Source organism: Sus scrofa, chromosome 15 (genome assembly GCF_054392235.1).
Source record: "Sus scrofa isolate SSC_HxYL_T2T_F1_AM1 chromosome 15, Sscrofa_HxYL_maternal_Yorkshire_Landrace_v2.0, whole genome shotgun sequence".
NCBI lineage: Eukaryota > Metazoa > Chordata > Mammalia > Artiodactyla > Suidae > Sus > Sus scrofa.
The window spans coordinates 154,044,300-154,059,226 of NC_139397.1; the positions used below are offsets into that span (position 1 = coordinate 154,044,300).

At 66.0% G+C, this 14,927-nt stretch overlaps 2 protein-coding genes across 3 annotated transcripts in view; one reads left to right on the forward strand and one right to left on the reverse strand.

Moving 5' to 3' along the window:
- Positions 1 to 1,569: 1,569 nt before the first annotated feature.
- On the reverse strand, positions 1,570 to 11,635 carry MAB21L4 (mab-21 like 4). 2 transcript variants are annotated; one of them, XM_021075715.2, is made up of 6 exons: positions 11,490 to 11,635; positions 10,215 to 10,762; positions 6,285 to 6,510; positions 4,526 to 4,679; positions 2,822 to 3,178; positions 1,570 to 2,042 (listed from the first exon to the last, which is right to left on the reverse strand). In XM_021075715.2, exons 2-6 carry the CDS (start codon positions 10,696 to 10,698, stop codon positions 1,950 to 1,952), a joined length of 1,314 nt encoding a protein of 437 aa, XP_020931374.2. In that variant the 5' UTR covers positions 10,699 to 10,762; positions 11,490 to 11,635; the 3' UTR covers positions 1,570 to 1,949. The 2 variants fall into 2 exon arrangements, with proteins under 2 accessions (XP_020931374.2, XP_084856942.1); XM_085000816.1 differs by lacking the exon at positions 11,490 to 11,635 and having other exon boundaries at positions 10,215 to 10,820.
- Positions 8,981 to 14,927, forward strand: part of CROCC2 (ciliary rootlet coiled-coil, rootletin family member 2) — a 75,998-nt gene continuing 70,051 nt past the window's right edge. The window contains exon 1 of the transcript XR_014830318.1: positions 8,981 to 9,499. The gene's annotated coding sequence lies outside the window, so the exon portion shown is untranslated. The remainder of the gene's footprint in view (positions 9,500 to 14,927) is intronic.

Below are 14,927 nucleotides of genomic sequence, written 5' to 3' on the forward strand. Positions count from 1 at the left end.
GTGACGTCGGTTTTCTGCCCTGTTGTCTTCCGGGAGTTTTACAGTTTTAGGCTCTCCGTGGCAGCGTGGGCTCTGTCTTGAGCTCCTCGGAGGTAAGACTGCGAAGTCTGCGTCTAGGTTTACCTGCTGCTCGCGGACGTGGAGTGTTGCTGGCACCATTTGCGGAAGAGACGATCCCGGCTCCCCTGTCCTGGCTTTGCTCCTTGTCAGAGGTCAGGGGACTGCATGTATAGGGCCTGCTTCTGGGCTCCCTGTTCTGTTCCGTGGAGGTGTTTGTCTGTGCTTTAGCCGTCCTGATTGTCGTAGTTTTATAGCGAATCTTGAAGTCTGGTCGTGTTGGTCCTTCAAACTTGTTCTCCTTTAATGTTGTGTTGCCTATTCCGGGGTTTTTTCTCTCCATGTAAACTTGAAAATCATTTTTTTTTTGACATCCCAAAATAAATTGCCGGGAGTGAGATTGGGATGGCGCTGAGTCTCTGGAACGAGTTGGGAAGAACTGGCGTCTCGGCGGTGCCGAGTCTCCCTGCCCAGGAGCGTGGCTTATCGCTCCATTTCCCTATCGTTATCGTCTCTGAGTTGGTTCATCGGGGTTTTGTGGGTTTTCTCCAACAGCTCTTGCATATGTTCCTTCGGATTTATAGCAAAGCATTTCACTGCTGACCCTTTGTTCCTGAGGTCACCCTGATGAATCGCGGTCTTTGAAGGTGGCACTAGGTCTTACTGCTGGAGCAGCATGAGGTATGTTTTGCTGGACTACTCAGCCATGAGAGTAGGTGGCTGTGGCCTTGGCCTTTCCTACCATTGTCGCTCTCACTCCTGCTAAGTGCAGCCATCCTGACACACCTCAAACGTCAAGAAAAGACCAGGGGGTCCTGGACCCCTTGTTCCCTCTGAGACTCAGATCAAACAAGACGACGTCTTCGGCAGGCCCCACTCTCATGGAGGGGAGGGGTGGGCATGATGTGATGGCACCCTTGGGTCCCCCGTGTTAGTGTTACCGAGTCCCACGGCCTTGAGAGAAACCTGCAATTCCCCTTCCCAGCGTGCGCGCAGTCCCAGGTCTTTCTGGAGGAGGTTCAGGGAGGCGGCTGCTATGTGGACACGCTCGGGGTGTGCAGGCCCCTTTTCAGAACCCCGGGGTGTGGACTGCAGCTCAGATTCTGAGGAGCAATGTCACTGAGAGGCAAAGAGGGTGGACTGAAAAATCCTGCTGGCCGGGGTGAGCAGCTCCGCGGGGTGGGGGCTGCAGGCTGTCTGCCATGAGCTGATGAGAGAATGGAGGTGGGGTGGAGTGGAGAGAGAAGGGACAGAGCGGGTGGCATCAGAGCCAGGAGAAGCCACCCTACCTGGGAGGGAGTCCTGCACCTGACAGCACCAGCTCTGGCTGGCGGAGGGGCCGCAGGTGCCCCCTCCGTCAGCTTCCGTTTCCTTCATGAACTGGAAGGCGAGGCTGCAGGAGCAGGAGGTCCTTCGTAGAGAAGGCAGATCTGCCTGCGCACAGGCTTCTCCCGCTTCTGTTTCTGGGGAAATGCCCTCCGCACAGATGTCCACAAAGCAGTAGGTCCCGGCTCCACTGTGCACATGCAGTGCCCTCATTTATTCAAGGTCAGATACAGCGATGCCACCACGCGGAGCAGTGCACGATGCAGGTGGGGACGAGCGGCAGGTCTCACTGGGCCACTCGGTTTTCCATCTGGATGCCATCACACAGATGGACCAACACATGTCCCACGAAGTGCGTGGCCCCGTCATCCCAGAGCCTCTGGGGACCCGCTGCCCAGCACGCTCAGACACCGGGGCTGATCCCAGACAGGCTCAGGTGGTCCCTGGGACAAAGGCCCTCCCCGACCCCCCACCCGCTCAGGGTGGGCCCAGTCCCTTCTCCAGACGTCCCAGGAGCCTCTGTGGGGCAGTGCAGCCCAGCGTGGGTGGTGAGACGCGTGCCCAGCTCAGCAGTCACTGGTGCCCAGAGTCTTGATCTTCTGGAAGACGCACTGCATGGCTGAGATCCGGTCCTTATCCTGGATGCTGAAGACCTGGAACTGAGCGCGGGATGGGACAGAGGGGGTCACAGGGACATCTGGGGCCATCACAGGACCCCAGACACGTGTGGGACCCCAAGCGTTCCCTGGCCTCTGGGTCTTTGCCCACAGAGCCCTCCGTCACCTGCTGGCCCTTCTCTGGACGGGCCTGACACAGAGGCAGCCCCACCAGGTGTGTGCTGAGAGCTTAGCATGCGTCACTGCTCCCACTCCCACCACCCCGCCCCTGTGTGCCCTGGAAGAAGCCCTTGTGGGGGGCGTTGGCCCTGGGGGACCAGGGGCTGGAGGGGGTTCTGCGGGTGGGGGAGGGGAGGCCTAGCAGAGCCGGTGGAACCTTGAGGCTCAAGGAGGGGCAGCTGGCAGAAGCACCCAGACGCCCAAAGGGCATGGCCATGAGACTCCGGAGTCCAAGGACGCGGCAGGAGACCGTTCTCATGAGGCCCAGGGACAGCCACACCCCTCACCAGGCGTGGAGCCCCGGGTGGGCAGCTGGGGCTCTGAGATTCCACACAGTGTGGGTTTGGGGTGGCCCTGGTGGGTAATAGGGGAAGCTCGGACACGCTGCCCTGGTTCTCACAGACTGGCCCTTGGCTCTCGGGGCCACTAGTAGTTGGGGACATTCGTGCCTTGTCTGACCCCCCGGCGTCACATCTTTCCCCACAGACACCCGCTGGCCAGAGGGCTGACGTGACACACCTGCCTGACCAGGGGGAGTGGGGCAGGGCCCCACCCACCCACACGTGACCCTGGACCTGCCCCCCGACGGCCGCGGCGCCCACCTTGTCCAGCAGGACGTCGAAGTAGGCGGTGGCCCAGTAGGCGGGGTCGCGGGCGGGCAGCTGCAGGAGCGCCTCGATGCCCCCGCGGATGCGCGGCGGGGGGCTGGGGCCCAGGTGGGTGACGTGGATCCGCAGGGACGCCTCCGGCTGGCTGGCGAAGCGCTCCACGCGCTGGTAGAGGGCGCCGAGATCCAGGTCGGGGTCCTGCAGCAGGTTCCGCTCCGGGGAGAGGAAGTGGGGCAGCTTCCTGGTGGCCAGACTGCAGAGCAGCACCACCAGCAGCCGGTACACGGCGCCCTGCAGCTCTGCCCAGTCCTCGGGCGCCGGGAAGAGAACCGAGGCCCACAGCAGCACCGTCTGCGGCAGGACAGCAGGGGCGGGCCCCTCCCGGTGGGTGGGCTGCAGCCGGCCCAGGTGGTCCAGCCCATGCCGCCCAGCCCCCGCGCCCGGCCGTCTGCAGCCCACCACCCTGACCAAAGCCGTCCCCACCCTCCCCCGCACCCCGACCCTGGAAGGCCCGTACACCAGCACCACTCCCCGTCCTCCTGCCTCCCCTGGATGCCCCAGCCAGAGTCCCAGCCCCTCTCTCCCTGCTGCCCCCACCCGGGCGCCCCTCTTCTCCATGGGGAGGCCCACCCCAGCCTCCCCGGTACCTCTCAGGGGATTCTGAGGCTCATGCCAGGCCCCCCACTGAACCCCTTCCGATGCCCGGCAGCCCTGCACTAAGAGCCCTAGCCGGTGGCATCGCGCAGTCCCAGCTGTGCGCCCAGAATACATCCGGAAGGGCAAAATGGACCCATCGGCCCCTCCCCACACCTTCTCCTCCCACTGCCACTGAGCCCCAGCCAGGCCTCTTCCTGTCACAAGCTGCCTTGCTGCACCCCTCTCCCTCCACCACACCCCCTCGTCCACTGGGCGGGTCCCCAAGGACCCCTCAGAAGCTGGCACCCTCAGGGGTGGGGACAGAGGCCTGGGCGGGGGAGGCAGTCACTCAGGCCTTCCCTGCCGGCTCAGCCCCAGCTCTAACTCCCATCCCTGCACAGAGCAGCGCCGCGAGGCCTCGCCCACCACTCACGCTGGGCAGAGACCCCAGACCCTGCAGCCCAGCTGCTTCCCCATAGCCACTGTGCTCCGGGGGTGGGGGGGGTGGTGAGTCAAGGCCCAGGGCTGCCTCCCTGCTCTTCTCTGTGCCTGATGGTTTCTGAGCCCCAGGAGCGCAGCCCAGGAAGCAGAGAGGAAGGGGTGCAGGGATGGGCTGGTTCCTCCCATGGGGGGGCCTCTGGCCAGTAACATCCAGACACCAAGCTGGATGGTGGGGCCGTTGGGAGGGGGAGCGCAGGGCTGACACTGGCTGGGGGGAGCGTCCGCTCTGTGCGGCCCAGCCCCATGCTCTGGTTGGAGAGCTAGTGCCCCAGGGCCGGGACAGCCTCCGAGGACGCTGGCTTCCCAGGACACCGGGCTCCGAGGACACCAGCCCAGGCTGGCAGAGGCAGGCTAGAGTGCCACAGTGCCCTGAGCCAGACAGCGACACTGATGAGCCTAGTCTCGCTTCCTGGGAACCCAGAGGCCTGGGAACCCTCAGACGTGAGCTCACTCCAGGCCGTCCACCGGCAGAGTCCACAGGAGCGTCTAACCTGAGTGCCCCGCCCTCAGCCCCGAGGAGGCAGAGCAGGTACGGGGCACCACCGAGGCCCCCGCATGTACCTTCAGGTGGCCAAAGGTCAGGCCCGGGCTCTGGCCACCATCTCGCCAGCTCTCGTGGTTGACCCGGTCCAGGATGGAGAGGCTGTCCAGGCGGTGGCCCTGGAGGGAGCCCAGCGCAGCAAGCAGCCTGGTGAGCAGGTAGTCAGTGGAGACCCTGGGAACCAGGAGAGACCTTCTGCCAGTGCCGGGCCTTGGCCAGGTGGCCAGGCTCCTGCACCCCCAGGGTACCCCCAGAAAGGACAGCCCCCCCCCACCCCCGTGGCCTCGTCAGGATCAGAAGCCTGAGCCCCTGGGCCTGTGGCACCCGGCCGGCCCCCAGGCACGTTCTCAGACCTGCCCTCGGGGGACGGTCCAGTGTGAAATGTCTGGTTTGAACCCAGGGCTCAGGACATGCAGGGAGGCAGGGCGCCCCGGGTCAGCCCTGCCTCTCGTGTGGACGGGCAGGTGCCACTCTCCCTGCCTAGGGTGAAGCAATGGCTCCTGGTGCCCAGGCCAGGGCCTGGGTGGAGCCATCCATTCCCTGCCCTGTTCTGGAAGCCCAGCCTCCCCCAGGCCGCCGCACACTCAGGATCTGGGCCCCAGCGGTGCCCGCAGCAGCACCAGCATCGCACACCAGAGACGATTGCTGTGTGGACCGAAGGGGTGGAGACCGAGGCCGCTTCCCCACAGGCCCTCCCTGGGGAGTCTCAGCCCTGGACGGTCGTCTCAGGCCCTGTTTCTGGGGACGGGGCACAGGACAGGCCGTTTCCCTGACTGCTCAGCTCAGCGCTTTCTTTCCTTCGTGGGCAGTGGTCCTTCCCATGCCTGGATGCAGCCTGACTCTGTGCAGGGAGCCCGGGCAGGGGCTCAAGCCTCCTTGCTGGGCCTGCCTCGGGCAGAAAACCACCGAAGGGCACAGGCAGCTGGCCGAACGTCACGCACCTCCAGGAGCCAACTCAACCCCACTGACTCCAGTTGTGTCACATTTCTAAAGGTGTCGCTGCAGGCCTTAAGCTGGGGGCTGAGTCATTCTGAACAAACCCCAGTGACCTTGCATGCAGGGTGCTGGTCAGCAGGCCAGGTCTGGACGGGGCTCAGGCCCCAGGCCTTGGTGTGACGCTCCGGGGAGCTCAGCCTCTGCCCTGCCCTCACCCCCTCACTGACCCTGACTGACAGGCTGCCCTTGCTGGGCAAGGGCTACCTAGGCAGAGGCCAGGACCCAAGGAGGAGCTGCTGGAGCCCCAGGGTCGGCAGGTCGGGACCCCTGACAAGGGGACAGGCATCTTGGAAGGAGAGTCCAGATGGAAGATGCTGGCAAAGCCCCAATTCCTCTTCTGAGACTCTGAGCCCCCCTCGCTGCCTGGGGACCCCTCCCAGCTGCTCCAGGAACCCCTGGGACTTAGGACAGGTCCCCCGACCTCTTCGCGGCTTTACCACCTGAGGTGAAGCTGCTGAGCTGGGCGATGAAGGTGCCGTCCAGGGCAGACCTCTGCTCTTCTGAGTCCCTTGCAGCCTGGCAGCCCACCCCCAGGCACAGAGGGCACGGCTCCACGCCCCACGCCCCCCCCCCCCCAGCACCTAGAGGGGTGAAGCTGGCAGCAGAGGAGCAGGCATTCTGCTTGGATCGATCCCAAATTGCCCGAGCCCGTGGTGGTAGCCTTGTCCGGGTGCCCGGGGCAGATGCGGCTGGGGGCTCCTGCCTGGAGCGCGGGAGCAGTGGGCTGACAGCCCCTTCCAGCCGGCTCCCCAGGACCCCACGGACCCAGGAGGCATGTCCTACCTCCAGCACTCAGCACTGGCTGGCACCAGGGCCACCTCTTGGCGGATGATCCTTCTCAGGCTGCCCTCGGGGAAGCCAGGGGTCAGCTGCGTCCTCTCCAGGGCGGGCACCCTGAGCTTGCTCCGCACCACGGGCACCACGTGGAAGCGGATGGTCCTCCAGCCGCTGGACACCAGCAGGGACAGGTGGAGCTGCTCTTCCTTCAGGCTGTCCGCGTTCAGAGAGCCTGCAACGAGCCCCCCGCCAGGCCAGCCCCTCTTCTGAGCCAGCCCCCACCGCTGTCCCCTCCTCTCACCTGCGGCCCCTCTGCCCCCCCCCCAATGGCGGCAACTCTTGCCCCCCAGCCCCACCCCACGCCTGCAGCCGTCCCGGGACCAGCCGGCCTGTGGAGCCCGCACGCCCCTGCATGGCTGTTATGGGCGGAGCTGTGTCCCCCCGCATTCCTGTGAGAAAGCCCCCGCCCCAGCCCCTCAGATGTGACTGCATTTGGAGCTGAGGCCTTTAAAGAGGGGGTGAAATACAGCGAGGCCATTGGGGTGGCCTAACCCAGGAGGCTGTGCTAACAGAAGTGCCATCGGGGATCTCGGAGGAAAGCCCGCGGGCAGGCGGGGGGCTGCGTCAGCCCAGGAGAGGCCTCAGGAGAAACCACACCGCTGACCCCTGGGCCTGGGACGTCTCGCCTCCAGAACTTTGGGGAGTCAAGCTTCTGTTGTTTAAGCCGCAGGGTCTCCGGTGTCTGTTGCACGGCCACCCCTGCTGACTGAGGCTGCGAGGCTCAGCAACTTGGCAGCAGCGTTGATGGCCACAGCCGCGCCTGCACTGAGGTTCCCCTTGGCAGGCGCCCAGGTCAGGGTCCTCCTCCTCCGGCTCCATCATCCCCACACCCCAGGCCTGCCCGCACCTGCCTCCGGCTGCCCCCAGGCCCATGGTCCCCTGCAGCGGGTCCCCTCCCCTGGCTGCCCTCTGTGGAAGGGGCGGTGGCCCAGGCTGTGGCGGGAGAGGCACGGAGCAGTTGTGTCCAGGGTCCCTCCCTGCCTGTAGTCCCCAGGGGCCCCACCTGCCTGTCCCTGGGGTGAGGGGTCCCAACAGGGCGGGGCCTTGTCCTTCCAAGAGCCCTAAGCCCCAGGCAACTCTCTCAACCCTTCTCTCGAAGTGGCCAGTTTCTGAGGCTGTGCCCAATGCCCAGGGGCACCCTGGAGCACCCCCAGTCCTCTGGAAATCCTGGGGTGGGTGCTCTCGTTGCCCCCGCACCACTTTCCTGGACTAACGCCCGCCACCCCGTGCTGGCAGGTCAGAGCAGCTCCTCTGCAAAGGACAAGGTTTGCTACTGGGCCACCTCGCCCAGCGGGGCCTGAAGTCAGGTCCCCCCCACCCCCACCGCTGGCAGCCTGGGGCTGGTGAGGGACTTCTGGGGGGCGGGCAGCCCCTGTGGGCACCTGTGCCTCAGAGTGGAGGGTAGGGCTGAGGCTGGGCCCCTCCTCTCCGACCCCTCCTTCCCGCATCCTCCGGTGTCCCTGAGGGCGCCCAGTGAGGCCGGGCAAGTGTCCCATCTCAGTCTCTGCCCGCCGCACACCTCGCGGAAGGGGCTGGCGGGGTAGAGGCAGGGCCGGGCCCCAGGGCTGAACGCATAGGGTCCTTTCGGGCCAGGGATGCAGGGAGCTGGCCCGGTTGGCCCAGAATCCGGACGGAGGCCCTGGATGCCCACGGGACACCCAGCCTTTTCTCGAGAACCTGTCTCCTGAAACCCGTGGAGGCCGCTCCTGCTGAGGGGCTTCCTGCCATCCTCCGCCGACCCAGACCCCACAGGCCCAGTCCCACTGCCCTACAAAGAGCCCCCAGACCGCCTAGAGGAGGGGGGTTCCCCAGCGTGACCAGGGCCTCTGGTCTTCTACCTCCATGTTGCTTCCCCAAACAAAGGGACAGCAGCGACAGGGGGGTGAGCGAGCAGGCATGTCTCAGGGGAGCAGAGGGGGTGCAACAGACAGCGGCCCAGACACACAGCCTCTCCCCTGGCCTCCCTGCCCAGAGGGAGTGCCTGGGTCAGAGGCCGGGGGCCAACCAGCTGGGGCTCCAGGGACCCTTCATCATGTCCCAAAGGGAGCCCCAGGTTCCTTGGAGAAGGAAAGGCCTCTGAACGTGGGAGCCAGTTTCCCTCCATCCTACAGCCTGCACAGCCCACCCTGGCCCATCCTCAGCCCCAGGGGGCCTGCAGGGAGGGGCCCGGCCCTCAGTACACAGACCCCTCCTCAACCATCTCCTGCAGGGCGGCTTCAGCCACCTCCAGGGACCCAGACCAGAGTGGGCCCTGGTCTTGCCCCCTGGGCCGCTTCATCCCCCACAGAGGCCCCTGTTTCCCCATCAGTTAAGGGGAGAAGGAGCTCAGTGACGCCTGGCCCTTCCCGTTTCAATGTTTGAGGCACCTGTCAGGCCGAGCCACCCTGGGCGGTTTCATTTCCTTATCTACCTTCGGTCACACGTTTTGCTCACAAAAAGGTGGCTTGGGAGGCAGCCCAGCCACACCCACCACCAGCCCAGCCACTCCCCACCTGAGCCTGGCCCGGTCTCACCGGTTCCCAGGGTGCGGGCAGCCCAAACCCTGTCACTTGGAGCTGCCGATTCCCTTTTAAGGGAAGTGTCAGGAAGCAATGCCTGGAATTTCCCAGCAGCCCAGGGAGGCCGGCCCGGGTGTGGTTCCCAGCCTCCTGCTCCTTCCCGCAGGAGGAGGACGGTGGGGACCAGGGGGCCTGCAGGAATGGTCTGGCTGCTCAGAGTGCGTCTGAAGGCCCCCGGGCCAGGCAGAGCTACCCTCGTGCTCACCTCCACTGGTGGGTCTGCCTCCAGGTGGGGCACATGACCCGCGGGTGACAGGGCCAGGTGGGGCACAAGAAGACCGAAAGAGCCCCCCCAGGCCACCTGCGGCAACCGAAGGGCTCAGAAGATGACCAGATAAGGTGTCGGCCTGGCTGGGCTCTAGGAAGGCCCAATGACAGGCTGCGGCCGCCCTGTAAGGGAGCTTTTATCACCTGCCTGAGAGGGCAGCCCCCTGCCCCAGGTCACAGGCAGGTCTGCGGAGCGGCCAGGGTTGGAGTCACCACGTCTAGGGCTGGAGAAGCCTTCTGTCCAGAAGCCTGGGCACCTTCTGAACTGCTCCTATCAAGACACAGACAGATGCCCGGCTTCCCAGAACCCAGAGGAGGAAGTACCAAGGGAGAAAGGTTAGTCCTCTGAGATCCCCGGGCCACCAGGTGGGCCGGAGCCTGGATGCACAGCCAGACCTGAGCTCCACACACGGGGCAGCCCAGGGCAGGTCCTTTGGTGGCCCGACCACCCCACCAGCTGACTTCATGGCAGATGCAAGGCCCAGCTGGCAGGTGGCAGCCCCCTTTGCCACTGGCATCCGCTGCCCCCAAGGGAAGCAGGACATTCTGTTTCAGTCCCTATGCCCTGCCGTCTCCGACCTGACCCTTAGGAGGTTGGGCTCCATCGCCCAGGGTCCCTGCTGTCCCGCGCCCTGCCCGGGCTGGCCTGTCCTTCCAGGGCCTTCACGGTACGGGCAGCCTCTGCTGGAAGGAAGCCCAGCACTTCTGGGTCTGCCAGGAGCATGGCTGCCCCGGGCTCACACCCACCAGGTCACATCAGCAGGGCGATCAGGGGATGGACCAGGCCATGGTCTCACCGAGACCACCTGCTCCCAGAGCCCACTCAGGCCCAAGACTCCAGCTAGCGACTGAGTCACAAGCCGATACAGACTGGTGCACACGTGCACCCACACCCACTCGTGTGTTCACACGTGTGCACACGCGGGCACGACCAGCCATGCATGTACACACACGTGGCCTCCTGACCCTGCAGTCACACACTCACATGCATGCCCCCTGAGCCATCCCACGCCTGCGCTCCCAGACGCGGGCGCAGCGATTCGGCCGGTACCTGGCGCCATGAGGCTGTGGTGCTTGCAGTGCACGATGGCCGCCACCAGGAGGTCCTTGAGGACGCGCAGGACCTTGCTGGGCACGATGTGACCGCAGCACTGGGCGCCGGCCTCCGAGGAGGCGTGGAAGACGTCGGCCGCCATCCAGTGCTCCAGGCCGGCTCCGTCCCCGGGGATGCCCAGGCGGCAGCAGCCCAGGCCGGCCCCTGCCTCCGCGGCCCCCACCTCCTCGACCAGGAGGGCCTCGGCGTCCACCCACAGGGGCACCTCCATGTCCAGCGGGTCCTCCGAGGAGCGCAGGGCAAACTGGAAGGCCTCCAGGTCCCGGGAGTAGTCCACGAGGAAGCGGGGGTCCAGGGCGTGCACTCGCTCCAGCACCGTGAGCAGCACGTTCTCGGCACGCTGGTAGTCCTGTGCCCGGGGTGCCCCCCGCGAGCGGATGGCCTGCAGGTAGTGGTGCCACAGGGGCACCTGCACGGCCATGGCTGGGGCCGGGGCTGAGGGCGCAGCCCGGGAGGACCGCTCTGAGGCCTGTTGGAGGAGGCACCTGCCCAGGAGAGGACAGGTCGGCAGGTGGGGCCCCAGCTCCCCAGGAGTGACTGGCTGGCAGGCGGGCGGGGTGCAGCGGGTTAAATAGCTGAACCTGGCCCAGACGTTTGAAGTGAGGGTGAGTCAGTTGCCAACAATTAGGAATGTCACAAGTGTGTCGGGAGGGAGGCGGGGCCTGGTTCCCGCCGCTGGGCTCCTCCCATCCCCCCTGCCCCCGGCACCCTGACTCCACCTCAGGCCCAAGGCACATTCACGCTCAGGACTTTGATGCTCCTGGGGCCTCCTCCGGCTGTGCTGGCCCTGGAGGGGGGGCCTGGCCCTGTTCCCCTTCCCACCCTCAGCCCAGTAGCAGCAGCCGCGGGGACTCTGTGACATTGGGGCCTCCCTGCAATCACACCCCCATGGCTCGCTGAGAAAGGTGAGGCCAGGCCTCCGGACCCTCTGTGTATCCAGACCACCAGCCACAGCCGCCACCACCCAGCGGCCTCTCTCGGAGGACCAGGGCTCAGGGCTGTGTTTCCATGGCAACCCGGACGTTCCCTCAGTCACCTGTTCCCCCTTAAAGCCTCAATCTCGGTGCCCTCCGAAGGGCAGGTATGAATCCTGCCTCTTCTCCTGTAGGGTGTGCGTCCAGCTCCTGGCCCCTAGCCCCCCGCCCCCCGCCCTGGCTCCCCCCAGCCCCCGCCCCGGGGCCCTGGAGTTGCCCACCTCCCACCTGTCATCACCTGGGCCTGGAGCTGGACCGAGCCTGGTTCTGGAGGAAGTCTCCTTGGGTCCGCCTGGCCAGGCTGGAAAGCCTCGCCCTGCCGCCCCCTCCAGCGCCTGCCCAGTCCTGCTTCCCTCCCCGCTCAGGGCTGCGCGAGTCCCAACAAGCTTGGGGGAGCCGCCCCACCGACCCTTGTCCCCGCCAGGCTGGCCGCACATCTGTGCTCAGCTGCTGCAGTGTCTGTAAACAGTGAATGTGCAGACGTCCCCCGCTGGGTATCTCGGAGACACAGCCCTGCAGCCGTCCAGGGGAGCCCCCCCCGCGGCCCCCCCCCCCGCCACAGGCAGCTGTGCCCATGTCAGAGCGGCGGGCAGAACTGGGACCAAGGCTCTCGTGCTGGTACTTGGAAGCCCCCTGAGGAGCTGCAGCCCCAGGGAGCGTGTCTCTGCTTGCACACCTCCCAGGACAGGGAGCTCACCACTTTACAGGGCAGCACATAACACTGTCAGGCAGAAAATAGATTTCTGTCCTCAAACCTGCCCCAGTGCTGCCCGCTGGAGCTGCTAGAGCACAACTATCCCCCCGCCCCACCCCAAGGCAGTGACTCAGCTCCAGGAACCCACTGGCCATGGGCCTTCCTTGCACCCCACCTGCCTCCCACGCTGTTCCCCGTGCCCTTTGCCACGGCCCCTCCGTCTCTGAGGGACTCTGACCTGTGGGGAGCAGGTGCTGCTGCAGAGGAGCTGGGGTCCCTCCCCAGACCCTGAGCCTTGGCCCGAGGGCCCTGTCTGCACTTGGGCTCCTCTCTCGTGACCCTCGAACCCCCCGGCTTCACTTCCCCAAGAATCTCACGACTCTCCTGAATTTGCCCAGGAGACCTGGCAACCCTCACCCAGACGAAGCAGCAAAGGGCTGTGAGCAGAGAGGAAGGCCAGCTCCATGCCCGACGCCCCCCCCCTCGGGGGGGGGGGGAAATCTCCTCTCAGCTTGGGACCTTGGAGCGGGGCACACAACCCCCACCCTCCCGGAAGAGCTCCTCCTGTGGCCCCGAGAGCCCCCTCCTCCGGCCAGTGACACTGAGGCACCCGAGGCTGGCCGCCCCACCCCCGCCGTGCTGGCGTCTCACCCCTGCTGTGTCCCTCGGCTGCCTTCGCTGACAGCCCTGCTCCTCTATGCCCAAGTCCAGGCACTCGTGTCTGCCTCCAGGCATCCTGCAGGCTCCTTGCACCCAACAAGCTCACACGGGTCCCTGATCTGCCCCCAGCAGCGTTCCTACCCCCGGTGCCTGGCTCAGGGTCAGCCTGCTTCCGCCCAGTTAGTCCTGGGCCTGGCCTCCCCTCCCCGCGTGCCCACCCCACCCCAGCCTGTCCATCGCAGCCCTGACCCAGGGCCTCCCCAAGGATCCCGAGCCCCGGCCCCCAGCCCCAGAACCTGCCCCGTGGAGACAGAGTCCGCCCCCGCAGGTGGTCTCTGGTGTCATCTTCTCCGCTCCTCCACGCTCTCGGGAGCCCCTTCCTCCTCCCCTGGCCCAGCGCAGGCCCTGCCCGGCCGACCCCTGACCACCCCTGCGGCCCCTGGCCCGGCTCCGGCACACGGGTCCCTGCCCGTCCCCGACTGCCCCCCACCTGGGCTCCTGCACACCTCCCCACCCCCTCCTCCGCTGCTGGTCTCCCCCGCCTTCCCAGACCTCAGCCTGCATCAGAGCCCCGCTGAGCCCGGCCCCGTGAGTGCAGGCCAGGTCCCTCCCCTGGAGACCCCGGGGGGCAGTGGACTGTCCCCGGCAGGTGGTGGGGACCCTGGTGGGTGGAAGGCCCCGGCAGGGGGTAAGCTCCCCAGCCGGGACAGGATGGGCCTCTCAGCGAACCCAGGGCGGGCACAGAGGCTGGCACACAGCGGGCACTTGGAGGCCCCAGACCTGGACACAAGCTCCTCTTGGACTCGCACGGGCAGGGCGTGGAGAGCGAGAGGGGAGGGAGGAGAGGGACAGGCCGGGAGCGGAGGGGAGGCAGGCGCCCACCCTGGCCCCCGGGGCCGTGTTTGGCCACGGAGGAGCCACAGACTTCAGGGGCCTGCAGGCTGCACCCAGGACCCCTGCCCCGCAGACCCTGGCAGGGAGGAGCGGGGAGTGAGGGGAGAATGGGTGCTCCCTGCGCCATGGGCGGATCTGACAAGCTCCCTGTGGGCCTTGGTGGCACAGACCAGGCTTGCACACGCAGGTGCCCGTGTGTGTGTGTGTGTGTGTGTGTGTGTGTATGTGTGTGTATCACTTCCATCTCAGGATAACCCAGGCCGGCGCGGGGATCCCGCACTTCAGGAATTCCCAGTGTGCCGGCAAAGCGAGTGGGGCGGACTTTCCACCTGAAGGGCGTTCAGGAAGCGCATCGGGCGTGATGGTGGCGGCCCCCATGCGGTCTCAGCACAGGTGGGGGACAGTCCAGCCGAGCCTGAGAGAAGGGAGGCCGAGTCCTGGGAGGAGGAGGGAGAAGGGATCTCAGAGGGAGAAGGGGTCTCAGCCTCGTCCTCACTCAGCCCCGCCTCGCCCATCCCCCGTCCCCTCGGTGCCCGGTGTCCCAGGTCGCCCGCCACCCGCCCCCACCCCGAATGTCTGATCGTCACACTTGTACCTGGTAACACCCCTGGGGCTGGAGCTCCCCCTGGATTCCTAGTGATTTCTCTTTTTGTCTTTTTAGGGCCGCACCCACAGCATATGGAAGTTCCCAGGTTAGGGGGCGAATCGGAGCTGCAGCTGCCAGCCTACACCACAGCCACAGCGATGCCGGGTCCTTAACCCACTGAACAAGGCCAGGGATCAAACCTGAATCCTCACGGAGACAACACGGGGTCCTTAACTCACTGAGCCACAGTGGGAACTCCCCCAGTGATTTTCTGAAGGCATTTCCCCTGGACTACAGGATAGGAGCTCGGTCAGCGCCCAAGAGTTAAGTCTCGGCCCAGGGGCTGAGCTCCTGACAGCCTGTCCCTCCCAGAGGTCCCTCTGGCCTGCTTCTCAGCACGGTGGCCCATCCCTCCCGGTGGGTACAGGGAGGGCGTGAGGCTGATCCCTGCCAAGAGGGGCACTGAGGGGGAGGCACGCGGCCCCCAGGGAGACGGCGCCCCAGCCTGCGGCCCTTTCTGCAGGGACACACAGCTCTCGGGGCACCCAGCTCTGAACACACAGCCCGGCCTGTTTCTATGTCACCTCCTCCTACGTGTGGCTCCTTCATGCAGGAACCGAGCCAGATGGGATGGGCGGGGCAGGGGAGGAGGAAAGAGCAGATGAGAACAAACTCGAGGTTGGTGGGGAGGGTGGGGAGGCCCTGACGGCAGGAGGCGAGCAGACCTTCCTGCACAAAAGGCCAGTGTACGTGCGGTGTCACGCAGGCTGGGGCGTAAGGGTTAGTCTGCCCGCTGGGGGTTGCAGGGCAGAGCCTCGAGCAGGTGTGCGGTGCAGGTGTTT